We start from the raw sequence: 26,913 nt of genomic DNA, 5'->3' as shown, positions 1-26,913 counted from the left end.
GCGCTGCCCCGTCCCGCTCCGCGTTCGCTCTCTGCCCTGTGCTAGGGTTCTTCTAAAGCCGCCGGCCTGCACAGGGCGGACTGAGGGGCCCGAGTCATGGACGTAAAGAGGAAAGGAGAGACCCTGCGGCGGTCTCCGTGAGGGGGAAAAGGGGAACACAAGGGACACACACGGTCTGACAAGGGAGCATTGCCCTCCCACATTTTGCGGGACCTCATTAAAGCAGGAGCTCCAAGCTTAAAACTTAAAATGAATGCAGACATTTGGTTACAAGCTTTGAATCCTAGTCATATATCCTTCTTTCATAACTGCTTAATAAAGTTTGTGTATCAGTGTATCACCACTAAGAACTGAAAGCTTTAAAATGTTTTTCATTCTTAGGCTAAAATGACTGTGTTTAATATCCTTTTATTTTTTCCTTTCAAGTAGACATTTTCAGCTATTATTTTTCCGTTATTTTGCAAAATTCTGTGACACTTTAAGGTATCTAAATAATCTAAAATATTTAAATAATAAAAGTAATATCAAATATCTAAAAATACACATACTTTCAAGGGAATGATAGTCCTTGTTTACACTGCACCAATATATCCAAGAAAGTAAAATGGAAACTTCCACAGTTAAAGGATGACAAAGTGAATTTATAAGCAAGATGCAGTTATAAACTTGTATAATGAAAGAAAGCTTTTAGGGCTTCCGCGATTTAATACTCAAGTTAATATTTGTCAGTTAATGGCACCATCAAGTCTTAGAAATTTCGCAAAGGGAAATACTATCCATTACGGCTTTTTACAAGAACACAAAGTACTTAGTATGGAAACAGAGTGTAAGTTGTAGGCAATGTCTGCTAAGGGCGGGAATTTTAAAATTTGAATCAACCAATGAAATCCAGCCTGCACCCGTCAGCCTATCAGAGAATGACCAGTGCTATAAATACTCCCCGATTTGACTCAGGCGTTTATTACTGTGCTTGGTCTGCACTTGACTGCTCGCATCGGCAGCGATGGCGCGTACGAAGCAGACGGCGCGGAAGTCGACGGGCGGCAAGGCGCCCCGCAAGCAATTGGCCACCAAGGCTGCCCGCAAGAGCGCGCCGGCAACGGGCGGCGTCAAGAAGCCGCACCGCTACCGGCCCGGCACGGTGGCGCTGCGCGAGATCCGGCGCTACCAGAAGTCCACGGAGCTGCTGATCCGCAAGCTGCCCTTCCAGCGCCTGGTGCGCGAGATCGCGCAGGACTTCAAGACCGACCTGCGCTTCCAGAGCTCGGCCGTCATGGCGCTGCAGGAGGCCAGCGAGGCCTACCTGGTGGGGCTCTTCGAGGACACCAACCTCTGCGCCATCCACGCCAAGCGCGTCACCATCATGCCCAAGGACATCCAGCTGGCCCGCCGCATCCGCGGAGAGCGCGCGTAAGCCTTGCCAGAACTTAACCACCTGTTTTTAAAAAAAGGTACTTAAAATAACACAAAGGCTCTTTTAAGAGCCACCACAAATACAATAAAAGGAGCTGTTGCACTTAAGGTATTCATTATCTTCACGGGCACACTTACTAAAAAAACCTATTGAATTAACACAATTATGGAATGACAGGAAAGTAGTGATGCAATTTATGTATTTATGTTCTGGGATACTAGCGCGACAGGGTTGTAATTTTCTGATGCTGGGAAGTGTATGACGTATTATAAGCTAGAAAGAAAGATCAAAACTGTGTTAAAATCCTGAGAAACCGCGAGGAAAAAAAAAAAAACACCGTAGAGCATAGAGAACTTCACTGCCGTCTCACTGCCTGCGTGTCCCTTGTGTTCCCCTTTTCCCCCTCACGGAGACCGCCGCAGGGTCTCTCCTTTCCTCTTTACGTCCATGACTCGGGCCCCTCAGTCCGCCCTGTGCAGGCCGGCGGCTTTAGAAGAACCCTAGCACAGGGCAGAGAGCGAACGCGGAGCGGGACGGGGCAGCGCGGCCCCGCCGGTCCGGGCGGGAGCGGCGGTTCCCGTGGGAGGGGCCGCGAGCCGAGGCCCGCCCTCCGCGACTCGTGATTGGCCGGGCGGAGGGGGCGAGCGGAGGCTCTGGGCGCTGCGCCCGTCGCGATTGGTCAGCGTGAGATTCGCTGCGCCATTGGGCAGCGCGTGTCCCGAGAGAGGGCCTCGGCCTATGAGGAGGCGGCGGTCGCGCGCAGGGAGGGGATATAAAGGCTGAGGGCTGAGGGCGGCCTTGTCGGCGGCGCTGCTAGTCGGTGTCGGTGGCATTTTGAGGGTAGAGCGAGCGAGGAGCGAGGGAAGATGTCCGGACGCGGGAAGCAGGGCGGCAAGGCGCGCGCCAAGGCCAAGTCGCGCTCGTCGCGGGCCGGGCTGCAGTTCCCCGTGGGCCGCGTGCACCGGCTGCTGCGCAAGGGCAACTACGCGGAGCGCGTGGGCGCCGGCGCGCCGGTCTACCTGGCGGCCGTGCTGGAGTACCTGACGGCCGAGATCCTGGAGCTGGCGGGCAACGCGGCCCGCGACAACAAGAAGACGCGCATCATCCCCCGCCACCTGCAGCTGGCCATCCGCAACGACGAGGAGCTCAACAAGCTGCTGGGCAAGGTGACGATCGCGCAGGGCGGCGTGCTGCCCAACATCCAGGCCGTGCTGCTGCCCAAGAAGACGGAGAGTCACAAAGCCAAGAGCAAGTAAAGCGGGCGGCGGAAGCGTCCGCAGCCCCGAAGCGAACCCCAAAGGCTCTTTTCAGAGCCACCCACAGTCTCGAGGAAGAGCTTGAAATGCTGCTGTGGCTGGTGTGTCGGGGCAAAGGGTAGGGAAGGAAAGGCAAGGCAAGAGTAGCTGTGCTTGTCTCGGGCTGTGTGTGTGGTTTGGCGTGTGTTGGCTGTGTTCAGCCGTGGCCGGTTGTGGCGGGCTGTGTGTTCATAGTTGGTTCGGGATCCAGGGCCATGGCTCTGTTCCCGGCGCTCAGAGAGGTGCTTTGCTGGGACGGGCGCGGGCCGAGGGGAGCGCGGAATGTCCCGGGGCCAATCGTGGTTTGCGCGGGCTTTTGGAAATGGCGCGGGCGCTGAACCGTCCCTGGCCGCGGGCCCGCGCTCCCGTGGGCGGCAGCGGCGTCCGGAAGAGCGAACCGGCTCCTCCAGGGTGTCTCTACTACAGGCGCTGCAGTTGGTTCTGCAGGGGCCTTTAGATGACGGGCAGGGAATAAGGAAAAGAATGCTGCGGCGCCTTGTCGTGGAGATCTTTGACATATGGCAGTTTGCTCACATTTTCCTAGGGAAGGGCAATTGACCCTTTTATCAGTGTGTGGATTTTATGTTTATTTTCTTTTTTTAAAGGCCGCTGAAGAACAGCGACCTGAGCTACCCGATGTTGGACTGAAAGAGGGAAACAGGCCCTTCTTTAAGTAGTCAAGAGAGAATTACAGCAATAAACGAAATGTCAAAGCGATACAACTCTTTTAAAGGAATAGGTGGGTGGCTCTTAGAAGAGCCTTTGTGGTTTTGTAGCGGTGGTACGGTAGGGAGGCGAGGCTTTAGCCGCCGAAGCCGTAGAGAGTGCGACCCTGGCGCTTGAGGGCGTAGACCACGTCCATGGCCGTGACCGTCTTCCTCTTGGCGTGCTCCGTGTAGGTGACGGCGTCGCGGATCACGTTCTCCAGGAAGACCTTGAGCACGCCGCGCGTCTCCTCGTAGATGAGCCCCGAGATGCGCTTGACGCCGCCGCGCCGAGCCAGGCGGCGGATGGCCGGCTTGGTAATGCCCTGGATGTTGTCGCGCAGCACCTTGCGGTGGCGCTTGGCGCCGCCCTTGCCGAGCCCCTTGCCGCCTTTACCCCGGCCAGACATGGTTACACACCCAGCTCCACTACTACCAACACTGCTGTAATGAGCCAGTGCCGCCCGCTCAGCGCCTTTATGGGGTTGGGTCCGACCTGGTTGGGAGCAGGGGCGGGCCCGGCATGGGGTGGGGCCGGGCTGCGCCTCCGCCCCTTGGGCCGCCCCAGGCTCCGCCCCGGGGCCCGGCTGCTTTCCCCGCTCCTGTGCCCGCCTCCGGCCCTGCCCCCCTCCCCCGCCTCTCTCCCAGTCCTCCAGCCCCTCGGTTCCCCGGGCCGCTTTTCCGTGCTTTCCCCCCTGCAGTCGTGGCGAGAACGCATTAACCTTTTTTTATTTTTTTTTTTTTTTTCCCTGCGCAGGGACGTGGCAGTCTTTCGGCCGCCGCGCACAGCTTTTTTGGCCTTGCTCTGACCGTAAGTTTTCACTGCTGTGGTTCCATTCAGGCATTCGATATACTGCCAACCACCTTATAAATGTAAGAACACTTCGATCCGTTTCAGGAGCTTAGCTTAGTACTTGTCTTATATACCATGAAGCATGAGAAAAATCATGCCTTAGTTTTCAGCTTAGACTGGAAGTAACCTTTTGTTTCTCTTAAAGCTGCCTCTGTCTGACTCTCAGTGTATATTGTATCAGTGGCGAATCTGCACAGGACTTTTTCAGCAGTGAAATAAACACCCTTTATTTTCTCTCTTTGTTGTTTTCTTCATATTAAATTCCAGACATCTTGGTGATATACAAAAAGCATTATACTTCCATTGGCTAATTACTTTAACTGGATTCAAATTATAAATGTATGTCAAATGCACAACAAAATGGCAGTGCCAACCGTGTTCCTGTGTACCCCCACGTTTTCAAAGGTTTGGCACAATTCTGAGTGGATACTCATTCCTTCATGTAATATGTTTTCCTTTCACAAGGGAATGTTGCAAATGATGACATTTCTCTTTGTTGTTTTGGTATAACTGCAAGACTCTGAAAATAAGTCATTATGACTTTTCAATCCATGCCTCATTTCTGTTGGCTATGCCTGCAGTCCTCCATTTGCAGTTCAGGACCCACTGGCTCTATGGAATTAACATAATTCCAATATGGAGAATTTGCCTGAGCTCATCATGGCCAAATACACACGTTATTACTCACACTGAGACAGAGGAAAGTCCTTGAAAGTGAAAGGCTCAGAAAGATCTCTGTGAACTCTGGCAACCCTTTTTTTCATTGACTTTGGCTTTTTTTTCTGCTTTAGTCACAGTGACTCCAGCAGGGTAAGTCTGAAAAAATGATAGGGTCTAAAAATATAATGGTGAAGTAATTGTTCCACAGCATCTTTCAGCTCAGATATTTTATATAAGATTGTCTCAGCCTGGCCCTGAAGTCCTGTGGTTCCTTTTAATCTCTTCTTTTGTACGACTTGCCATTCCCTCTGTTTCTCTTGTATTATCTTCACCTCTGCAGCTACAGGGAAGGGTATTCAGTTCACTCTCTTTGCTGGTGGGCATTCTCTTCCATTTCATGCATGTTTTCCAGCAGCATTTTATAACTCAGGCAGACACTGAGGACAGCCAACCACGCGTTAATGCAATTCTCCACAAGGACAGGGATACAGTCTGTGGAGTATAGGTGCCTATCATTCCTGTATAGCTCCCTAACTCATTCCTGTCCTAAGACAGGAATCCCCTCTAACTCAATGAGTCTCCAGCCTACAAAGCACTAAAACCTCAAGGACCACTTTGATGAGATTATCAGCTATTGCTCTTACCCCCTTTATTTACTAGCCTCTGTCACAGTTGGGGTATTGGTCCACAAAGAAGTTTCCTGTTAGTTACTCATTTCTTCAAGCATTAAAATTATGTCTCCAGCATGCAAAGGGAGCAGAATCTCAAGGCTGTCCGGCTCATAGCACCCATTAATTTCTCCCCACTCTTGGATCCCTGCTGATATTACTAACTTAAGAAACAAGTTCTACTACTGCACTTGGTATTCTTTTGACCTCTCCCAGACTTAAAACTTTTGTGTTCCCAATACTAGCCTAACAGAGCTTGTGTGTCTCTCAAGTTTGAAGGGACCATAACCAGATGATCCTGCTACCTAAAGGGAAGGTAGAAAAAAAAAAAAAAACCCAAAAAAAACCAACCCAAAAGACCCAAACAAAACCACAAACTAAAGCTAAGACCATTCTCCATGTAGGGACAATAAGCACACGTGGTAAAATGAAAATAATAAAAATCCAAACCCAAACAGACTTGGAGATTAAGAACCCATCTTTACTTTCATTAGTGTCAAATGCAAACAAAAATTCCTGTCTTCATCCACTGGTGTGGCTGACAGTGATAATCCTTGAAAACCTCTCTATGCAGTCAAGCACACCAAGGCCTAAAGAACTGATAAAACAAGAACAGATTGCAATTTTTACTCCATTTTCATTTTGGTTGTATTTATTTTCTTTCTTCCTTTTTTTTTTTCATCCTAGTAAATTTTTTAATAAAAAGACCATGCCTTAGATTTGGCAATTAACATTGGAATTACTCAAAAGTTCACCTGATTGATCACCAGCCCCTTCCTCAACAGCTTTGAGTAATTTCAGCTATTAAGTTTCCTTGTACATGTCTCATTGCAGTCAGAGCAAACCCAAACCCCAGCAGGTTTCTCTTTACTCAGCACCTCCATACAGCTGGATGTCTGCTGCTCCCTGCTCCTGGCTGCTCAGTGCTAGCCTTCTCTGCAAGTCTTGCTAACCACACAATTAAATGTCACATGTTACAAACTACTAACCTCAAACAGCATACAAAATTTAAAGTTGTTACTCTATTCCCTACTCCAAAACCAAATCAGCAAAATCTTGATGGCATTTTCAGTTCCAAAGCAAAAAATCCAAAACAAACAAACATACAAACAAACCTGTGCCAGACAGAACAAGATTTAGTTTTAATAGTCTTTATGGAAGCCAATCTTTTCTGGGACCAAGGCAATTTGCAGGCAAAAGAGATGAAATATATTCTTCCTGAGTGTGCCCAAACCATACATATATAGTCTCAGGGGCCTCTGAAGGCAGATTCCTGACTTCCTAACTGTATGACAGCAGAGGTGACAAGTTGCTGACCTCATTAATATATCAGGGGGAAATTCAGGTCCCAGCCAGACCTTCCAGTACCCCTGGCAATCGGGACAACATACTGACCTGAGATAGTGCTACTCTGGCAGCAGACCATGGGCTGCACAGCTGCAAAGCATGTACTGTGAAAACATGAACTACAGCACAGCACTTACACAGTGAACCACTCTGCAAAACCTCCTTGCTCCCTTCTGTGGGAAAACAGCCCATACAGCGAGCTGCCAAAGGCTAACTTGCAATCCTGCTGCTCTAGAGAGATGGCCCAAACAGCCTTGTCCAAACAGCCAGTACCTGCTTCACCTCCACACCTCTGCTGCATAACAGGAAGGCAGCACCACTTAGGGAGAGCACCTTTCCATGGTGTGTTACACAGGGCTCTGGCTCTTAGCCTACTTTGTGCCTGGGTGACACTGTCAGTGCCTATGAGGCAAAAAATGAGTTGCCTGCCAACCCAAGTTAACCTGGAAGCGTGTCACATCAGTGTCTGGGGTGTCAGCAGCCAGGAAGATGGCAGATTGCAGACCAGCTGTGCATGCAGGATGTGTCCAGGGACACTTTGTCCCTCCATAGGTTCCAAACCCATTTCTGGCTGGAGTGGGAAGTGACATTTAGATTCATCACACTGCTCCATACCAGAAGTCACAGACAGCATTGTCACACAAGCAGGAAAGTGGGGAGGGCAGAAAATCCACAGAAGTGCTGCAGTGTTACAGGGAGGAAGAGTTTGCTGCTGACTAGTCTGAGCAGCCAGGATTTCGTGCTGATGGAGAGGCTGCTGTGGAAGGACAGCGTGGTGTCACCCTTCCTCGGGGGCCTTCACCACTAAATGAGGCACTCTCCATTCCCCAATTTCTTTGGGGAGCCAAAGCTGATGCAGCTTCTGTTAATGCTGTTCACCTCTCAGGAACAGTTTGTCTAAGGGCCTGAGATGTCCTCAATCTCCCATTGATGATGACATTCAAACCATGCCAGGGTGGTCCAGAACACAATTTTTCAAGTGGCTCTGATTAGTTTTAGAAGACCAAATTACTCTGAGATAGAAATAATTCTATTATTTGATATCTGACGGAGGACCTTTTCATTGTGTGTGAAAAAAGTAAAAATGCATTAAGCTAATAAACACACAGAGAGTAAAGAACAAAGCCCATTTTTTTCATCTGTTCTCAGAAAAATTTTGGTCCCCTGCATTTTCTCCTGACTGTTGTTTTTTCTTTTTATTGCTTTCCCAGGAAGGATTTCCTTCCCAGTGCCTCCTAACTATGGACATATCCAGGTTTCAGACTATAGATTTTCAATTGCCAAATTACATGCCATGGCACTGAAGAAGGGAGGACACAACAGGTGTCCCAACCCTTAACCAAGGGTACAGGGAGGAGTGTACAACATTCCAGGAAGATGAGTCTGTGGGGACAGTCATCCCTTGCCCTACCCTATTTGTTCTGCTCCCTACAGATGCTCACTCATGCCCTGAGTTTAAAAGGCCTTATGTGACCTCAGTACCCTTTAGGAGCCCTAACAGCAGTAGCAGCAGACACATTAGTATTATGTAGGCAGAGACTTGTTCTGCTGAGCTGCAACAAGTCTGTAGTTTGGTAGGTCTTGCTTTAAAATTCCTTAGCTAAGTGTTAAAAGTTGCTAAACTGTGCTGGCTGGTTGGATCACAGCAGTGTTATTACATTTGAAACCCAGATGAAAGATGATGTCACTGAGGGCAAGTAAGGCATGGGTGTAACACGTTAATAGGAGTGTAATCACGGTTCCAGGCAGCATTTACACCTCTTTCCTGTGGAACACATGTGTGGGAATGCAGCACATCATGTAAAGGCCCTCACCTAAATCTCTCTGAAAATTAAGGTGAGGAGAGGGGCTCTGGTGCCCAAGTGTAAGAGCAGCTGTGCTTCCTTCAGCTGCTGGGAATGACTGAGCACAGCCCTGAGCTGCAGCAGGCAGAGCAGCCCAGCAGCCACATTTGTGTGGCTGGCTCTCATGCTAATGCCTCCCAACAAAATTGCTTGGGAACAACTCCTGCGCTCCCTCTCCTTAATGCAGACATACCTAAATATAACCCACAGCTTATTTTCATAGGAACAAGTATTGGCAGGTCCTAAACTGCAGATGGGAACGTTTGATAGCTCTCAGGTGTACTGCCAGCCCTTGGCTGTGCTTCCTGTGTCTCCTTGCTCATGCCAAGAGGTCTTAATGATAACTGCAATAGTTGGGCAGATTTGGATATCTGAAGGGAAGCAATTTGCAGGGAGGGCTCAGATTGCAGGTTGTGATGCAGTGTGGCCTGCTGGGGTGCCCATAAGGTGAGAAGGATTGAAGTCATTCATATGAAGTAGACCTTACAGCGGTGTCTTCTCCAGAAGTATCTCTGGAGATCCTGATATTACTTTCCTTCTCCTACTGAGTAATGAATTCTGCCTCGCTCTAGTCTCACTGGGAAAAGCAAACTGCATGTAACAGTCTATGTAGTGTCTTCTCAAGGATCTTTTTCCACAATAACCTATATCTAAAACAGGATTATTTCCCTTCTTCATTTGCTCTGCTAGAGGTAAAACTCCCATTTCTGCCTTATAGGTAATCTTTCACCACATTTTTTCCTCTTAAAAAAGGATAAACAGATGAGTACATCTGTTTATCCTTTTTTAATTATCTGTTCTGACTGCACAGCAGCTCTTTTTAAAATTGCCAAATACACCTTAACTTTCCAAAATATTTTTCCCATATGTATTTCTTTCACAAAAAGAAGAATATGTGCTCCAAGCAGCAATTCTGCATCAGTAAAGTTGGTTTATCTCTTTGCTTCAAAACCATTTAAAAAACAGCTTCTCTTTTTTTTTTAAACGAAATTTCTGAAGTTACTTCAGTTTAAATTACTAAATTGTAGCTGAAGACCAGAATCTGACACCTATATACTTAGTAGACTTTTTTGGAAATGAGGAAAAGGTAGCAACTGCTGTGAGAAAAGCCAGGCAGAAAACTGGGATAGAGATCATTTTAGCCACCTGAATTTTGCCACCAACAAATGTGAAGGAAGACTCTGTGAAGCCACAAATGAGACCTGGAATATTTACATTTCCTTCAGTGAAGATTACTGAAACAAATGTGTTCAAAGCAACAAGAATAAGCAAAAAGGAATTTTTCATTTTGCTGACATGTCACTCACGGTCTATGCTGTTCCTCTGTCTATATGCAATGAAGTCTCTAGGCAACTGCTAAATTTTATGTCTTCCCAGCAATTGCTACCTTATTACATTATGCAGCCAAATCAATGGAAAGGTTAATTCACAGTTTTACATATACAGGATAAAGGCTCCAAAGCATTTTACCTTCATTTGGCAATTTCTGAAGGGAACTCTGCAATACTCACATCCACTCCATTTAATCCTGGTATCCTTTCTTCATGTCACATAGTATTGCCAAACAAGACCTTGAAAGTCACAATTTGATTAGCTCTTCTCTCAAAATTATTTCCTCTTAAAGCATTACAGAGCTCAGGTGCACTTTTACTGCAACCTTTTTTATGGTATTTTATCATTATGGGGTGGAGGTCACAATTTTCCCCTTCATTGCATTTATTCATAATTTCACATCCCCTGAAACACAATTTTACAGCAAGCTAAATCTCTCATTTATACACATTTCAGTATTTATAAAACAGCCATTGTAAATGAAACCACGACACAGAAATAGAATTACATTTTCCTAAAACTATCTACTCATACACTCTGAATTTCTGGTTGCTAATATGTACTTAAATACTGTATTCACATTATATGTTATATCAAGCAATACCAAAGGGCTGGCTTAGTGCAGTCTTTGAGATTCTTAAACAACTACTAAAGACAATGGATAATACACTTTTTTTCACAGTCAGTTACAGATTAATGAAATATTAAGCCAGAGCTCAGTTCTGCTCAGCATATTACACCATCTTCCACCAGATATCAGTATTGGTTGGCTCCTTCCTGGTTCTTTAGGAATGACCTATGGCCTACCTCTCCCCTTGTTAAAACTCAGGTTATCACAAATTGCTGTAGTTTCTGTCATAAAAGTATTTCCTTATTTCAGTGATTGCTGTAAAATGCACAAGTAATAATTAGGTGGGTTTTATTTAGAGTGAGAAGGGGATTCAGCATTCAGAGGCTTTAGCTAAACCTTTGTGTAGCCATATTCTGTGAGACACATTAAAAAATCCAAAGAGCAATAAAGGTTTACAATTCTGCTGCTTTTAGAGAAAATACAAAACAAGATAATATTCTTTGGGAATGAAGAGCATGATTACTAAACTGCGATGCTACTCCTCGCAAATCTTAAATTACCAGAGACAAAGATAATTTCCATAAACAGAAGTGCAGGAGATTGCTTTCTTTTACAAAGCCGCAGTTTTGTAACATAAGGTTTTTAAATTACTATATACTTCAAAATAATATGGAACATGACTAGCAAGCAGCTTGATTTTCTTAATATTTGGTAGAAAAATTCGTATGGAAAACAAACAAAAAGAAAACACCCCACACAGGGCAGCAGAGTAACTTTGCCTCCCTTGTACTGAAATCCCAGGAAGACAAAATAAACCAACTCTCTGTTCATCAGTCTCCAGATAACAACAAATTGCTTATGTTTCTATAAAAAGTGGAATAGGTGGTTGTACGAGACACTATTTCACTAGACTTTAGCGTTTTAGTAGGTAAAACACATGGTCAAAGGAACCGGTTCTTAATCCATATTCAGAGCTGAAAAAGGAGTTTGTGTTACTTCCTCCTCTTCAAAATCAATTTAAACTGTCAAAATAGCTTGAAATCGTAAGCTTTCAACTTCGACCCCAAGAAAACCCTCTAAAGAATAAGACTGAGTTGTTGCCGTAACATTTATGTCAAAAGGAAATTTTTAATTTGCAAGGAAAAACAAAAGTTTCTCCCTTCAGAGCTCTCTCCAGCAGCAGCACACGGGATTTATCGCCTCTCCTTTAACTCAAATCGCGTGTTTGCCGCAGGAAACTCTCCCGAACGCAAGTACCTGCTCTTCTCCCCCCTCACCGGGGAAACCGGGCGATTTGGTGGCAGAAATTCCGAGGAAAATACACTTTTGTTAGTCCAAAGAAACACAAATCGAGCACACCGAAGGGCTCCCCGGCCGTGCGGCGGGGCGGGCTCTGCAAGCCACCAATCACCGCGCGGCTCCGCTCTAAAAATACGAGCATCTGACCCGGGCCAGCCCAATTGTGTTCGCCCGCTCCGCCGAGGAAGCCGCCGCGATGTCCGAGACCGCTCCCACCGCCGCCCCCGATGCGCCCGCGCCCGGCGCCAAGGCCGCCGCCAAGAAGCCGAAGAAGGCGGCGAGCGGCTCCAGAGCCCGCAAGCCCGCGGGGCCCAGCGTCACCGAGCTGATCACCAAGGCCGTGTCCGCCTCCAAGGAGCGCAAGGGGCTCTCGCTCGCCGCGCTCAAGAAGGCGCTGGCCGCCGGCGGCTACGATGTGGAGAAGAACAACAGCCGCATCAAGCTGGGGCTCAAGAGCCTCGTCAGCAAGGGCACCCTGGTGCAGACCAAGGGCACCGGCGCCTCCGGCTCCTTCCGCCTCAACAAGAAGCCGGGAGAGGTGAAGGAAAAAGCCCCGAAAAAGAGAGCAGCTGCAGCCAAGCCCAAGAAGCCGGCGGCCAAGAAGCCCGCCAGCGCTGCCAAGAAGCCCAAGAAAGCGGCGGCCGTGAAGAAGAGCCCCAAGAAGGCGAAGAAGCCGGCGGCTGCCGCGGCCAAGAAAGCGGCCAAGAGCCCCAAGAAAGCCGCCAAGGCAGGGCGCCCCAAGAAGGCAGCCAAGAGCCCGGCTAAGGCAAAGGCCGTGAAGCCCAAAGCGGCCAAGCCCAAGGCAGCCAAACCTAAAGCGGCCAAGGCGAAGAAGGCGGCGCCCAAAAAGAAGTAAATTGTACCGGGAGAGTTTTGTTCTACATATTTTGTTATCCAACGGCTCTTTTAAGAGCCACCCACACTTTCCCTAAAGGAGCTGATGCACCGAGGTCGTCCGTAACCTGCAGCAGGGGTCCTGCAATTCGTAAGTCGTCAAGAGGTCAATTGTGTCTTGTGTTTTTTGTTTCCTAGGGATTACCGAAAGAAATAGTTAAGAACGCGGTAGAGCGCGGCGACTTTAGGGAAGTGTAGACTTTTGTTTTTCCTCCAATTGATTACTTTGACTACCAAGAAACAATGTTTTATAATGATTTGATAAGAAATCGGGTGTACTTTTTTTTAAAGATATATTTTGTAACAAAATAATGCAATTGCCAGGCACGCTACTACTGAGCCATGTCAAATCTATTGAATTATTTCTCTTAAAGTATCTCCGTAAATGCCTTTGTCTGTTGGGGGGGGGGGAGGAGGGGAGGGTTACTTTACGGACACAAAAATAGCCCTGATCTCTCCCAATCCTTTTGTTCCTGATGAGAAAGAATGCTCTAAGTATTGAAAAAGCCCGCCCTGCCCAAGGATTGGCCAGCGGAAATCCCGGCCCGCTGCCCTTCCCCCTCCCTTCCCCGAAGACGATTACGCCTCTTATCTCTGCAACAGCATCAGCCACTCGGAGAAGAAAGAGGCGGATAAAGGGAGGTGGGACAGGAACTCATAACCAATAGTGTCCGTATGTTCTCAGACGTAAGAACTAAACGGAAAATATCCCGTACCAGGACGAAGTTGCACGGAGAGGTGGACGTTTTGGCAAGACTTTGTTAACAAAAATGTGGAAAACGTTGCGACTTTATCCACCAAAAAATAAAAATTAAGCTGAAATAAGATTTGTTTGCTTGGATAACTCAGCTCTCTTAGGACCATGTGGGTGGCTCTTAAAAGAGCCTTTGGGTTTTTGCAGGAAAAGTAAATGTGCCGCTTAAACTTTCGGGCTCACTTGGCTTTCGCCTTGTGGCTGTCGGTCTTTTTGGGCAGCAGCACGGCCTGGATGTTGGGCAGCACGCCGCCCTGCGCGATCGTCACCTTGCCCAGCAGCTTGTTGAGCTCCTCGTCGTTGCGGATGGCCAGCTGCAGGTGGCGGGGGATGATGCGCGTCTTCTTGTTGTCGCGGGCCGCGTTGCCCGCCAGCTCCAGGATCTCGGCCGTCAGGTACTCCAGCACGGCCGCCAGGTAGACCGGCGCGCCGGCGCCCACGCGCTCCGCGTAGTTGCCCTTGCGCAGCAGCCGGTGCACGCGGCCCACGGGGAACTGCAGCCCGGCCCGCGACGAGCGCGACTTGGCCTTGGCGCGCGCCTTGCCGCCCTGCTTCCCGCGTCCGGACATCTTCCCCGGCTCCTCGCTCACTCCCGCTGTACAGGAACAGCTGCACTCAGCACTCCCCCGCTCCGCGCTCGCTTTAGAGCCTCAGCCCTGCGCTGATAGGCTGAGAAGTAGGTCTTGTGCAGGCAGCCAATGAGAAGGAGAATCCAAAACTGACCAATCAGACGCGAGAACTGGGGGGTGCTGACGTTGTCTCGTGGTCTGGCCAATGAAAGTGTGCAGAGCAAGAGCCGCTCATTTGCATAGACGCTCTATAAATACGTGGCACGCAGCCCTGCTCGGCACTCCGCTCTTGAGTTCGTTCCGTTGCTGTTCCGTGGGTGCCGAAGAGACGCCGCTGTCGCCATGCCCGAGCCGGCCAAGTCCGCCCCCGCGCCCAAGAAGGGCTCCAAGAAAGCCGTCACCAAGACGCAGAAGAAGGGCGACAAGAAGCGCAAGAAGAGCCGCAAGGAGAGCTACTCCATCTACGTGTACAAGGTGCTGAAGCAGGTGCACCCCGACACGGGCATCTCGTCCAAGGCCATGGGCATCATGAACTCCTTCGTCAACGACATCTTCGAGCGCATCGCGGGCGAGGCCTCGCGCCTGGCGCACTACAACAAGCGCTCCACCATCACGTCGCGGGAGATCCAGACGGCCGTGCGCCTGCTGCTGCCCGGCGAGCTGGCCAAGCACGCCGTGTCCGAGGGCACCAAGGCTGTCACCAAGTACACCAGCTCCAAGTAAATACTTGGCAAAAACATTGCTCAACCCAAAGGCTCTTTTAAGAGCCACCCACTTTTTCAATAAAAGAGCTGAACCACCAAGTAAGAAGCACTTTATTGTTTTAGTGTAGAATCTTTGTGTTTAGGGGTTTGGGATTATTTTTTTCTTTGGTTGGTTGGGTTTTTTAAGGGTTATTAGGTTTTCCATATTACTTAAGGGTTGCTGTGATAATATACTGCACTCGAGTTTACTGTTAATCAACTTTAACTACAATATGTCTGTAAAGGCTGTATTAAATGGCTGGGGGTGTTAGGTTTTTTTTTGGTTTTTTTTTTTTTTTTTTTTTTTAAGACGCTGTTTTACTTAATTTATGGTTTTCACGATTTTCAATATCACCTTACTGTCGCAAGTTTCCATGTTATGTTTGTTGTGAACTGAAGGGATAGGAATCCTACTGCATTGTTCCAGTCGGGAGGGAACCGAAATGATTACTGGATACTCATCCATGTATAGCATTGCTGTTATGAGATCGGCCACTTGATGGTGCTCAGTCTCCGGAGTTTTTTGGGGTTGCAGTTATTTTTGTCACAGGAGCGAGAGATGAGTACAGCGCACTGTACAATAAAGGAATTTATGCGGCGGTAAGTAGCATTTACCTTAAACTCTTGCTAATAGCCCAGTAACCAATAAACCTCAGAAGCACTTTCTAAAATCTTCTTTATCTTCACCGTTTGTCTTTATAATCTTGGTTTTTTTTTTTTTTTTTGTTTTTTTTTTTGGTTTGTTTTTTTTTTTACCGTAACTTGCCTAGTTTCTCTCCATGACTACTTTGGGTTCTCCTTTCAAGTAAGAAAACACGGGAAGTTTTTTTTTTTTCCTGGCCTTTTGTGCATTATTCTAATATAATAAAACTAAACTAAATATAATAAAACTTTGAAACACTAAGAAACTAGACACTGCACTGACGTTGTCAGCTACCCGACCTCCTCACATAGCTACTAATTAGGCTCAAACTGCAGGCTTTCTCAGTCACTCCCTCTCGTTCTTGGATAATTACATGCCACCATAGATGCAGATCAAAGCCATTATCACTTCCAAACCGGATCTCATTAATCCAAAATTCCACGTATACATTGTGAACTTCTGAACATAATTCATACAGGGACCACAGAATGACAAAAGTGAACTTTCTAGTGCTGACTTGCATGTTCTTTGGTAGTACAGGTAATGAGACAGACACCAGGTCTCTCATAAATCTGTCACCTATACCTAATAAATGTTAATTTCAGTTTGAAGGGTTAAGGGGACTTCTCAGATTGGATTTCAGATATCCAGTGGGAAGAGGCAATCTCCAAAATCTTCTTTATCAGCTTGAAATGGGGTTTTGCTATCTCTCCAAGTGCTTAGTGCAAACTCTGAAACACAGGTTGCTTATTCTGTGTGCCTTATATGTCTAATGCCTTAAAAGAATAATAAACCATTACATATTCCACTCTAGGTGTTTTCAAGCTTTCCTGGATCACTAGAAAAACACAGAGAAGTGCTCATATCTTCACAGTTGAAGATGGTCACCAGAAGAATTTGTCAGTGGCCATTCTGTTCATAATCAGCCATGTGAAAAAACCCCAGCTCAAACCACAGGTGCCATGGGAAAGCCCTGCCCCCTGATTTAAAGCAGGAGCTCAGGGATGCCTTTTGGCTTCCCAGCTCAGAAGTGTTCATTTTGCTTTTTCTTCTGTGTGCTCCACTTTGCACATTTCATTAGGAGCCATCACAGAAATTCTGAGGATTTTTAAATAGATTTTTTCTAGGCCTAGGAAACCCTTCACTAAACAGAAAACAAAATGTTGCTGCTTGCTTCTTTCAATTTCAGTAAGAACGACAAGGCAATGTTAGGGGCTATGATGTGAACATAGCATTTGCCATCAGGTCTGATTGTAACTCTAATTTTTCTAACAGTGCTGAGAACAAAGTCTTTCAACTGCCAGAGCTACCACCATGGAAACTTTTTTAACTTGATCTTTACATCAAAGGTAAAGGCAGTAGGATTTAAATTCAGCAAAAATAACAAATCTTAAAAATTTCATGCCACAAGAGGATGAACATTCAAAACCACTAATGCAAATAATGTGTGTGTTAGGAGAGTATAAAATCATATGACAGCTTATTCTTCCATAATTCACATTCTTTAGTGTCCTTTCCTATTTCTTTCAGAGTAGTTTCCTTTGTACCCTTAAAGACACCTACCCAGATGAGATCATCCAGCAGAGGGAGGGCAGTGCTCAAAAACATCATCCTGGTGTAGCAGATGTTATTGCTGCTGCCACCAAACCGTGGAGGAACGAAGCAGAAGCCCCCTCAAACAATTCTCCTGCCCTAGGTTCCTCTTTGAAGATGAGTTTCCAGTTCACTGAGTAAAAAGTTACATTATCCCGTGTGCAGAGCAGATAGAGCTGGGTGTCTGCAAAGAGGAACCCCCTAGAGCAGTCTGCAACCCAAATTATATCTGTGCCACCCATCATCCAGCCCCCAAATACAATAATTTAAACCTTGCTGGTGGTCCCTTGATGTCTCATTGATTTTTTTGGTCACTGGGCTGGCCTCTTTCTGAAGTTATCTTATTCTTGGGATTGGTTCCTTGGTCCATCTTCATTCTGCCTCTGTCTTCCCAGTTTCAGCTTGTTCAGTGTTTGTGACATCAAATTTATCAAAAAGTTTCCACTCTCATCAGCTCATGTGCCCTAGGGCTCCAGCTTGCTGATCTCCCAGTGCAAATCAAAGTTATTAATCCCAACAATTCTCAATATTGAGAAATGTTTGAATGTGTGATCTACAAACAAGCCCATCATGTTGTCTTTTAATCTACCCTCCCTGTTTACCTTCAAAATGCCTCTTGGTCCACAGCATCTGAAATATGGGGAATATCTACACTTTGCAACACAAACATTTTTTTTCAAAATATTTTTTTATATCAGCAATTTTTTATATCTCAGATGATCAGAGTGAAATTACAGCTTAGTAAATAACCAGCAAAAAGAGAAAACTGAAGAACAATACAACCAGTTACCAAAAAGTCCCCTATTTTATTTTTATTAGAATAATAAAGTTAATATAATTTCTGGAAAAACATATATCTTCTCTAGATGACCATCCCTGCAGTAAAATTTATGTTTATTAATCATCATGTTTAAAAAAGAAACCACCTGCTCTTTTTATTTCTGCAAAAATGAAATACACCAGCTGGGCAAACAAATATCTGTACTCTCTAATTAACTGACTGAAGAGTGAATCAGAAATAAGAAATAGATACCATTCACCTGGACCAAAACCTAAACAAATGACAGACTGTAGCAATTTTTTGCTACTTCCTGGGGTTTTGGGGTATTTTAGAGGGTTTTTGGTGGGGTGGTTTTTTTGTTTGTTTGGGTTTTTTTTAATGTTTATTTCATTTTTAGTAATTAAGTAAACCAGTATCTGTTCTCAAATCTGGATTTTTTTTTTCTTTAATGGTCACAGAATATAATTACCTGACATCCAAGACAAATTATTGCAATGTTACTTTCCCAGAGGCTTTCTTTTCCATTTTAAATAGAAAATATTATATTTTAAAATAATTACAGTTGCAGGAGAAGGTATTCACTGCAGCTAGGGAAAAATATTTGGTGTGACACACACCTTGCTGTAATGTTTTCTGCCAGTGATGAAAATCTGCCCAGGTCAGACAGTATATATAAAAAATTGAGATTTCAGGCTCCAAGTACCTGGTCTAAGGGTTGTGCCATTCAGAGAACAGCACAGCCAAGACATGGCACAAACCTCGCTGGAGGAGAGGGCTGAAAGTAGGTAGGAATGCAGCTGGGAACTTCTCCCCTCCCAACCCAGCCACCTCCAAGGAAGGATGGAGCATCAGAATGAGCAGAGGCAGCTCTTTCCTCAAGGACTGGGCTCACAGAACCAGAGGCCCATGTAGGTGAAAAGAGTGTTTCCAGGTTAGATTTCTTTCATGCCTACAGAGAGCCAAATTATTTGAGTGCAGCCCTATCAGAATGCTCATTTCAAAAGCATTGCTTCTCAAAAATGATGGAAGGTATTAATCAAAAAATTTCATCCTTTCATTTTTACCATTGAAATTCTCAGGAAGAAATGATGAGCATAATTAATTTTACAACTAGAAAACAAGTAGATTGAAAAGACTTACAGAACAGATGGGAATTTTAAACCCACATAAAATCCACAACCTTTTTGTACTTGCACTCCTGCTTATATTGCATGTAGATATTTTTACTTGCAAAGGTCGTTGGAAAATGGATGAAATAATTCCTGAAATAAGAGAGCACAGAGTGTTACAGCTGAAATTTTAACTTCTAATAGATGAAAGGATATTGACCTCCTTTTGTGCAGTATCAGAGCTGTGAAGAAATGCACACAACTCTGGTATGCATCCTCTTTTCCTTTTGCAGCAAATAGCTGCCACCATAACAATAAACAATCTCAACACTCCACATGATCAAGTTTTGGGGTTTTTTTCCCCTTATGCTCTGGGGAAACAGCAAGTTTCGTGCCTTCAGTCATTGCACTAAGAAAAGAAGACACAAATTACCATAGGAATGGCATAGGCCCAATCTTTCAACATACCAAAACCATCTTGAACCAGAGTTGCTTCCAGGTGCCTCCAGCTGTGCTCCAAGCATCAGCAGACTGGGCTGACTGCATCACAGGCACACCTGGGTGCCTGGGCTCAGCTGAGCTGCCCCAGGATGCCAAATTTATCTGAGTCTGTTCTACTCTCTGCATGCTGGGGCTTTTGAAATCGCTGCTCCCAACCCCACGGGAGAAGTGAAATGGGCACATTCCACAGGCATCCGGAGCTCCTGGAGCTTCAGCCTGAGCTGATACTTACATGTCAGGCAGCCTCTCATAGGATGTGCGTGTGTTGTACTTCAGAGTTACCACAGCAGCTCACATTTCTCAGCAGGAAATTGTTAGGAAAACTAATCCACAGACACCAGAGGTTTATGTCCAAAAAGGAGACAGAGGAGTCCTTTTACTTTATTTGAATAAAGGGAGAGGCTATGGGGCATTCCCCTGGGATCTCTCAAATTTTTGGAAGATGCAGCCTCCCTTTTAATCCTGATTTCCCGGCCACATTTCCTTCTCTCTTTCCCCACTGGCTGAGGTACTTGAGAGGTACAGACTCCCCAATATGCCAGATACCAAAGATTTCCCTCTAATGTATAACCCTCCCTTTTCATTTTTAATTCTTATGGAATTTAGGGGGTTTTCCTCCCCATTGTTGCTTTCATCTTTCAATGTCTAATTTTATTTATCAGCAAACCTAAAGTTTATTTGTAAAAGCAAAAATCTATTTCCATTCATCAATCAGTGAAATCCTTCCCATTGTTTCTTTTATCTCTCAGTAGACCCACAGCTTGTTTGTAAAGACAAATCTGCTATTCCTCTCAAAATTACACGGTACAAAGAACAGGGGGAAACACCAGGAAACTGCAAAAGAGCTGGGATTAATTTACAGCATTTATCTGAAACTGAATGTCTGCTTTTCTTCTTCACCCTACAGGCTCGTTTCTTGACAATGGCTGCGTAAAAAATATTTTAACTGGTGGCTGGGATGAAACTGAAGAGGAAATACCTTGTTTCTGGATCTAAAACTCCAGGCCCCTGCTCTGCCCTCCCAGGAGATATCCCAACCTTTTCTTTGCCTTCTCCCCGCTGTTCCCAGGGGCCTCTTGCAGCCCAAGGTGTTGGTGGAGGCCACAGAGTAGCATGAGCTGGTGAACTCCTCATCCCAAAACACCCCCATTCCCGCTGCGAAGTGCTGCTCCATCCTGTGTTACCTTGCATTTCCCTCCTCCCAGAGGCGGATTAGTCCTTAAATCACCGTCCCTGTCCCCAGCGCAGGGAGCAGGAAAATACCTGCTCGTCACGGCCTGACCAACACACCCAAAGGATTTTGGTGTCGCTGGAGAAGTGAGGGTTCCCTGTGGGAACCATCCACTCGGTCACTCACCCCCACACTCCCCCCGCTGTATTTATGCAGCAAGGGGAAAACGCAGCTTCAGCCGAGCTTTCCTCCTTAACGCCCCCAAATTCAACTCCTGGGATAAAATCACAAAACGCACAACAAAGGGAAAAAAAACATTAAAAAAAAAAAAAACAACAACCACAAATTCAAATATGATTCGTTGTTTTATCGCAGAGCCAGCTGGTCAGTCCGGGAGCGCAGTGAATCCCGCCATTCCAAACTGCGCACGGAATCCTTCCCTCAAGCACGGGCGGGGGTGGTGGAGAGGGAGGGGATGCGGCATCAGCGGGCTCCGCGGGGGACAGGCGGCGCCCCGCCGAACATCTGTCCCGTCAGAACTGCTAAGTGCTCCCATTGTCACCTTCCTCTCCCATTCTGCTGTTGCAAAACCAAGTTTTTGTCAAAGTCCATCTAAGAGATCAAAGGAGGCTGCCGATGTTCACTGTTGGGAAATACATTTATTTTCAAAGCAGTTCTGCTCACTTATCCCGGTTTTGGTAAATCACATCTATAAAGATGTGATTTTCACAAGAGTGTCTGGCTGTGCAATATACATTCGAGGTGCTGCAAACCCTTGATAATTTAGACCTCATGTAGCCCTATCTTTAATTTATGGCTTTATTTCCCATGTAAGTAACTCCAAACTACAACTACCCAGTAACCGAGCACCTTTAGCAGAAAAAAAAAAGGAGAGGAATTACTACAATAACAGCTATTAATTTTATAGCTTCTTGACTGTTACCACTGTACCCTTAATATCAGAGCATTCTTTTCTAAGGGAAAGAAACCATAAAATTGTTCTGTTGGAAGTTTCTACAAACTAGAACTTTATTCTCCTGTTCACACATCATCCAGATGACGCACACACGGCTTTTTCTTAGAAGTCTTTCCCATTGTTCACTACAATTCAATATGCAACGGGCAGTCTCATTATGTGGAACAAAGTGGCACAGAGAGGAGCGTAGACTTCCTTCCCATGTGGAAGGGTGAATTCATCACCAACTCACTTTTAGGAAAATTAAATTCATCAGGTCACAGGTGTTAAAGTCACACCTCTTTTTTCCTGTACTGGAGGACAGGGATGGGGAAAGACATGGCCATGTTAAAAACTGCTCCCGTTGCTGCGGTGCCACCAGCTGCAAGGCAGAAAGAGGCTCATGAGGCCAAGGAGCTGCTGGCTGCATGCTAGGGGAAAAATGAGCCAGGGGAGCCACGCCAAAGCCAGAAGGAAACCGGCAGCCAGCAGGGCAGCACCAGAGAATTTAACTTCAAAGCAACACTGTGACCTGATGTAAGAGCAGCAGTTGTTTTAAGAATGACTCGCTTTCTCTCAAAACCGAGTGCCGGCTGGAAACTCCCCATACCCCTGGGAGAACAGGGCGTGGATGCAGTGATCAGCGCCAGAAAAACGAAATTAAAAGCGGTCGTGCTCTGTTCCAGTGTAACGGAGTGACCCCCACCATAGTGGCAAATCACATCAGAGCGCTCCTTGGGAGCACTGGCAACTCCTCCCTGCCCGAAACCTTTCCCTGGTGTTCTACAATTCTGCCAAGGAAAGCCGCTGGGACTCAGATATGAGCGCTAAAAAGCAGCAAAAGTAGATCAGTCAGGGGCCTGAGGCTAGGAACACCCCTCCTGTTGAGAAACCTTTTGTACAAGTCACTGCCACGACTGCATAACACAGTTTGGGCCTTTTTTTTTTTTTTTTTTTTTTGTGATTTTTTTTTGGCTGCGAGTTCTGCTTCCCTTCCCACTCCCCTTCCTCTGAAACATGAAGGTGCAACAGGGATGAGCTCCATTTAGTACTCTAAAAGGAAGCAATCCAGACTGCTAATACTTTATTGTTGTCCTCTAATACATACCGAACAGAGCACTAACAGCAACACGGAGCTAGCCGGGCAGGGCACGTGATCTTTACGCCATTAAAAAACCCCTACTTCGCACTGCTACACATTGAAAAAATCAAAACAACAGCCAATTAAGAAACTTTAAAGCGGCAAAATCGACAAAAACACGCCTCAGAAATAAAAACATACGTGATTTAAGAAAAAAGAAACAAGCTTTAAGACAACCCCCATACAAGAACAGGAAAACTGAAACGGACAAAAGCATAAAGATTTAGACAACAGACAACTTACGCCTTCCTGTCTCTATTCACTGGATAAGCAAAACTGCAGTGAATCAGCCATTTATGAGGAATGTGGGCGGCTCTGAAAAGAGCCTTTATTTCGTGAAGAGCCTCACCAAGGATTTACTTGGCTTTCGCCTTGTGGCTGTCGGTCTTCTTGGGCAGCAGCACGGCCTGGATGTTAGGCAGCACGCCACCCTGCGCGATCGTCACCTTGCCCAGCAGCTTGTTGAGCTCCTCGTCGTTGCGGATGGCCAGCTGCAGGTGGCGGGGGATGATGCGCGTCTTCTTGTTGTCGCGGGCCGCGTTGCCCGCCAGCTCCAGGATCTCGGCCGTCAGGTACTCCAGCACGGCCGCCAGGTACACCGGCGCGCCGGCGCCCACGCGCTCCGCGTAGTTGCCCTTGCGCAGCAGCCGGTGCACGCGGCCCACGGGGAACTGCAGCCCGGCCCGCGACGAGCGCGACTTGGCCTTGGCGCGCGCCTTGCCGCCCTGCTTCCCGCGCCCGGACATGGCTACAACGACTCCGCAGCAGCAGCAACAGCGACAGCAGCACAACCGGAAAAGCCGAAGGAGCTCCCGGCCCGCCTCACCGCCTGCCTTATATACAGCCAGGGAGGATCGGCAGCGCCTCTTGCGATTGGCTGCGAGAGAGGACTCGTTCCGCAGCCAATGGAAATGCGAATCCAAAACTGGCCAATAGCGAGTCCCGGCGCCGGGTCCGGAGCCGACACAGAGCCAATAGCGAGGCGGCGCTCTCGGCGGAGCTGCTATAAATGCGGCTGCCGAGGCGGTCTCTCTGCTGAGAGCTGTTAGTCGCTGTGTTTGTCGAGTGAGGGAGCTGCGGTCGCTGTCGCCATGCCCGAGCCGGCCAAGTCCGCCCCCGCGCCCAAGAAGGGCTCCAAGAAAGCCGTCACCAAGACGCAGAAGAAGGGCGACAAGAAGCGCAAGAAGAGCCGCAAGGAGAGCTACTCCATCTACGTGTACAAGGTGCTGAAGCAGGTGCACCCCGACACGGGCATCTCGTCCAAGGCCATGGGCATCATGAACTCCTTCGTCAACGACATCTTCGAGCGCATCGCGGGCGAGGCCTCGCGCCTGGCGCACTACAACAAGCGCTCCACCATCACGTCGCGGGAGATCCAGACGGCCGTGCGCCTGCTGCTGCCCGGCGAGCTGGCCAAGCACGCCGTGTCCGAGGGCACCAAGGCTGTCACCAAGTACACCAGCTCCAAGTAGACGGTTTCTGCGTTCTTAGTTCGATAGTTTAAACCCAAAGGCTCTTTTAAGAGCCACCCACCTTCTCAGTAAAAGAGCTGATGCTGTCACGAGTTCCTGCCACGTTTTTTTTTCTCCTATCGGTGGGAGGGAAATAGGCATTTATGGTGTAGAAGGGGAAGGCAGGATTTACAGTATGATAAACTGGCTATGTCGTTTATCTCTTAGGAGCCCGCTTCTCGTTCATGGTTAGTGCAGGAGTGGCGGCTAAGCAACTTAAAGTTCTCGGTCTCAAAACGGCCAAAATAAGTCCTCTCACCGCTGCTACGTGGTAGTCCAGTTAGGCCACGCTAACGGGGAGGAAAAAAAAGGCACGCCAGTCCTTCTAATGCCTGAATTTGATGCATTAATAGCATAGGCAATTCTAGACGGCCCTGTGCACTTGTTTTCTAGTTCCTTGTTTCTGAGTAAAAGGATCTGGGATGGATGTCCGCCCTTTTTCACTACACCCAAAATGTGTTTTCGCGGGTCACCGGGGGAAGAAAAGTGGGACGATGCTCTGTCTTTTCGACCCGAAATTGCACAGTCCTGCACGGGCACTACCACTTAGGAAATGCTCCCCAGTGTGGCTCTCTGCGGGCTTTTGTGCCCCCCTCTCTCTCCCCGCCGTTTCCCCGCGCCCCGTACACTCCGCCGCCGAGCGCGGACGGGGCTGCGGGCGGGCAGAGCAGGGGCCGCGCCGCTGCCGCGCTCGGTCCGACCTGAGTGAGGACTGCGCGGAGCCTCCCCGCGGGCTGGCCCGGCCGCCTCCCGCCCCTCCCGCCCCGGCGCTGATTGGTTGCCGCTCGCGGCTCGCGGCCCGAGCGCGCGCTGACCCGGAACGCGCTCCCCGCACGGGACGCGGCGCTTCCAGCGAGCCGGGCCAGCGGCCGGGAGAGCTCAGCGGAGCCAGGCAAGGCGGCTGCCGCCTGCGCCTTCGGCCTTGCTGCCGCGGCCCGGAACCGAAGGCGGCTACTGTGCGGGAAGAAACCGCGAGCCCTCGGGGAAGGAGGCGGCTGCCGGCGGCAGCTTTAGCTAGCGGTTCTGAGGCCGGGAACGAACGCGAGCGGAGCGGCTTTGGATAAAGAAGTGCGATCCCGAGGCTCGGGCGGCAAGCCCGCACTACTCGCTCTCGGGCGGTGCCGCCCCCGCTGTGCCCCGGAAGCCACTGCTGGAAGGGGGCGGGGCGAGGCCCGGGCGCCCAGCCCGCCCCGGAGGCGGGGTCTTTTCCCGGGCTCGCGACTACTGCCCAATGGCAGCCGGCCGCTGTCTCACAGACGGCCAATGGGAGCGGCCAGTGGGATTATAAATACCGGCGGCGCGGAGCTGGCGCAGCAGTTTGCACTGTGAGTGCGGAGGACAGTGAGCTGCGGGGTGTAGTTGCTGGGCTATGGCGCGTACAAAGCAGACGGCGCGGAAGTCGACGGGCGGCAAGGCGCCCCGCAAGCAGCTGGCCACCAAGGCTGCCCGCAAGAGCGCGCCGGCCACGGGCGGCGTCAAGAAGCCGCACCGCTACCGGCCCGGCACGGTGGCGCTGCGCGAGATCCGGCGCTACCAGAAGTCCACGGAGCTGCTGATCCGCAAGCTGCCCTTCCAGCGCCTGGTGCGCGAGATCGCGCAGGACTTCAAGACCGACCTGCGCTTCCAGAGCTCGGCCGTCATGGCGCTGCAGGAGGCCAGCGAGGCCTACCTGGTGGGGCTCTTCGAGGACACCAACCTGTGCGCCATCCACGCCAAGCGCGTCACCATCATGCCCAAGGACATCCAGCTGGCCCGCCGCATCCGCGGAGAGCGCGCTTAAGTCTCCCTATCGCAGCCGGGCCGTGAGGCAACCCACGCAGACCCAAAGGCTCTTTTAAGAGCCACTACATACACAGTTAAAAGAGCTGTTGCGCTATCGTAAATTCGGTTTTAGTAGTTAGGGGAGGAGGAAGCTTTCATGGTTTGGGGCGCGTCTTTGCATAAAGAACTTTGAGTTCTTTTAAAAGCTGCTCTATGATATAGAGAACAAGCTGTTAAAGTTTACTTAAATAATATTTCGGGGCTCGATAGTTAAACTGCTAATGAGCCCCGTGAAAATTTCTAACTCTGCTGGAGCCCTGTAAGCTTTTTAGCTGCATATTTTTTTCTTCTGGGACAGCTGTCGTCAGAGTCATTTCTATACTCGCCCCTCCCACCTTTAAGTTATGTCGTCAGTTACAGAGATGTTAACTCCGTTCTACTTTAGACTCTGCTTTCCCCCCTTAAACTACCGTATTTTCACATTTCCTCCCTTTGTTTTTCTGGCCCTTCCCCGCTGTTCGTAAAACGCGTTTCTCTGTAAATACTCGGGAACGAATTGTATATCAATTTTGGAATTGTGTGGGGTTTTATGAAAGAATTTTCTAAAATGAAGGAGCACTATAAAACGCGAATCAGAAAAACATAACAGATCTCGGGTTCGTAAAAATCTAACGTTACAATAAAAACGGAAAAAAAAAAAAAGGGCTCATTTCAAAGAAGTGCTACAGCCTTTTAGGCGCCTTTGGGTCTATGGCGGCTGCCTCTATTCTCTCTGACTTTAAAGTGCTGCCAATTCTTTC

At 48.0% G+C, this 26,913-nt stretch overlaps 9 protein-coding genes across 9 annotated transcripts; 6 read left to right on the top strand and 3 right to left on the bottom strand.

Moving 5' to 3' along the window:
- Positions 1-953: 953 nt before the first annotated feature.
- Positions 954-1,470, top strand: LOC132327438 (histone H3). Its single transcript, XM_059846635.1, has one exon. The coding sequence runs from the start codon at positions 1,004-1,006 to the stop codon at positions 1,412-1,414; it is 411 nt and encodes a 136-aa protein (XP_059702618.1). The 5' UTR covers positions 954-1,003; the 3' UTR covers positions 1,415-1,470.
- A 750-nt stretch (positions 1,471-2,220) lies between these two features.
- Positions 2,221-2,713, top strand: LOC132327448 (histone H2A type 2-C). Its single transcript, XM_059846645.1, has one exon. The coding sequence runs from the start codon at positions 2,281-2,283 to the stop codon at positions 2,668-2,670; it is 390 nt and encodes a 129-aa protein (XP_059702628.1). The 5' UTR covers positions 2,221-2,280; the 3' UTR covers positions 2,671-2,713.
- A 574-nt stretch (positions 2,714-3,287) lies between these two features.
- Positions 3,288-3,880, bottom strand: LOC132327459 (histone H4). The gene has a single exon (XM_059846656.1). It carries the CDS (start codon positions 3,821-3,823, stop codon positions 3,512-3,514), a length of 312 nt encoding a protein of 103 aa, XP_059702639.1. The 5' UTR covers positions 3,824-3,880; the 3' UTR covers positions 3,288-3,511.
- An 8,260-nt stretch (positions 3,881-12,140) lies between these two features.
- Positions 12,141-13,706, top strand: LOC132327432 (histone H1.01). Its single transcript, XM_059846629.1, has one exon. It carries the CDS (start codon positions 12,184-12,186, stop codon positions 12,841-12,843), a length of 660 nt encoding a protein of 219 aa, XP_059702612.1. The 5' UTR covers positions 12,141-12,183; the 3' UTR covers positions 12,844-13,706.
- Positions 13,217-14,204, bottom strand: LOC132327446 (histone H2A-IV). The gene has a single exon (XM_059846643.1). The coding sequence runs from the start codon at positions 14,202-14,204 to the stop codon at positions 13,815-13,817; it is 390 nt and encodes a 129-aa protein (XP_059702626.1). The 3' UTR covers positions 13,217-13,814.
- A 342-nt stretch (positions 14,205-14,546) lies between these two features.
- On the top strand, positions 14,547-15,620 carry LOC132327449 (histone H2B 1/2/3/4/6). Its single transcript, XM_059846646.1, has 2 exons — positions 14,547-15,007; positions 15,347-15,620. Exon 1 carries the CDS (start codon positions 14,547-14,549, stop codon positions 14,925-14,927), a length of 381 nt encoding a protein of 126 aa, XP_059702629.1. The 3' UTR covers positions 14,928-15,007; positions 15,347-15,620.
- Positions 15,621-21,091: 5,471 nt separating this feature from the next.
- LOC132327435 (histone H2A-IV) lies at positions 21,092-23,659 on the bottom strand. The gene is made up of 2 exons (XM_059846632.1): positions 23,191-23,659; positions 21,092-21,388 (listed from the first exon to the last, which is right to left on the bottom strand). The coding sequence occupies exon 1, from the start codon at positions 23,585-23,587 to the stop codon at positions 23,198-23,200; it is 390 nt and encodes a 129-aa protein (XP_059702615.1). The 5' UTR covers positions 23,588-23,659; the 3' UTR covers positions 21,092-21,388; positions 23,191-23,197.
- A 201-nt stretch (positions 23,660-23,860) lies between these two features.
- Positions 23,861-24,405, top strand: LOC132327453 (histone H2B 1/2/3/4/6). The gene has a single exon (XM_059846649.1). It carries the CDS (start codon positions 23,933-23,935, stop codon positions 24,311-24,313), a length of 381 nt encoding a protein of 126 aa, XP_059702632.1. The 5' UTR covers positions 23,861-23,932; the 3' UTR covers positions 24,314-24,405.
- Positions 24,406-25,672: 1,267 nt separating this feature from the next.
- LOC132327437 (histone H3) lies at positions 25,673-26,815 on the top strand. The gene has a single exon (XM_059846634.1). It carries the CDS (start codon positions 25,722-25,724, stop codon positions 26,130-26,132), a length of 411 nt encoding a protein of 136 aa, XP_059702617.1. The 5' UTR covers positions 25,673-25,721; the 3' UTR covers positions 26,133-26,815.
- Positions 26,816-26,913: the final 98 nt, after the last annotated feature.

Source organism: Haemorhous mexicanus, chromosome 5, assembly GCF_027477595.1.
Source record: "Haemorhous mexicanus isolate bHaeMex1 chromosome 5, bHaeMex1.pri, whole genome shotgun sequence".
In the NCBI taxonomy this organism is placed as follows: domain Eukaryota; kingdom Metazoa; phylum Chordata; class Aves; order Passeriformes; family Fringillidae; genus Haemorhous; species Haemorhous mexicanus.
The sequence above is the reverse complement of the archived record's forward strand: the minus strand, read 5'-3'. Positions and strand labels throughout refer to the sequence as shown.

Coding starts and splice junctions, on each gene's coding strand:
- LOC132327438 (XM_059846635.1), top strand. CDS start 1,004: ATGGCGCGTACGAAGCAGACGGCGCGGAAGTCGACGGGCGGCAAGGCG.
- LOC132327448 (XM_059846645.1), top strand. CDS start 2,281: ATGTCCGGACGCGGGAAGCAGGGCGGCAAGGCGCGCGCCAAGGCCAAG.
- LOC132327459 (XM_059846656.1), bottom strand. CDS start 3,823: ATGTCTGGCCGGGGTAAAGGCGGCAAGGGGCTCGGCAAGGGCGGCGCC.
- LOC132327432 (XM_059846629.1), top strand. CDS start 12,184: ATGTCCGAGACCGCTCCCACCGCCGCCCCCGATGCGCCCGCGCCCGGC.
- LOC132327446 (XM_059846643.1), bottom strand. CDS start 14,204: ATGTCCGGACGCGGGAAGCAGGGCGGCAAGGCGCGCGCCAAGGCCAAG.
- LOC132327449 (XM_059846646.1), top strand. CDS start 14,547: ATGCCCGAGCCGGCCAAGTCCGCCCCCGCGCCCAAGAAGGGCTCCAAG.
- LOC132327435 (XM_059846632.1), bottom strand. CDS start 23,587: ATGTCCGGGCGCGGGAAGCAGGGCGGCAAGGCGCGCGCCAAGGCCAAG.
- LOC132327453 (XM_059846649.1), top strand. CDS start 23,933: ATGCCCGAGCCGGCCAAGTCCGCCCCCGCGCCCAAGAAGGGCTCCAAG.
- LOC132327437 (XM_059846634.1), top strand. CDS start 25,722: ATGGCGCGTACAAAGCAGACGGCGCGGAAGTCGACGGGCGGCAAGGCG.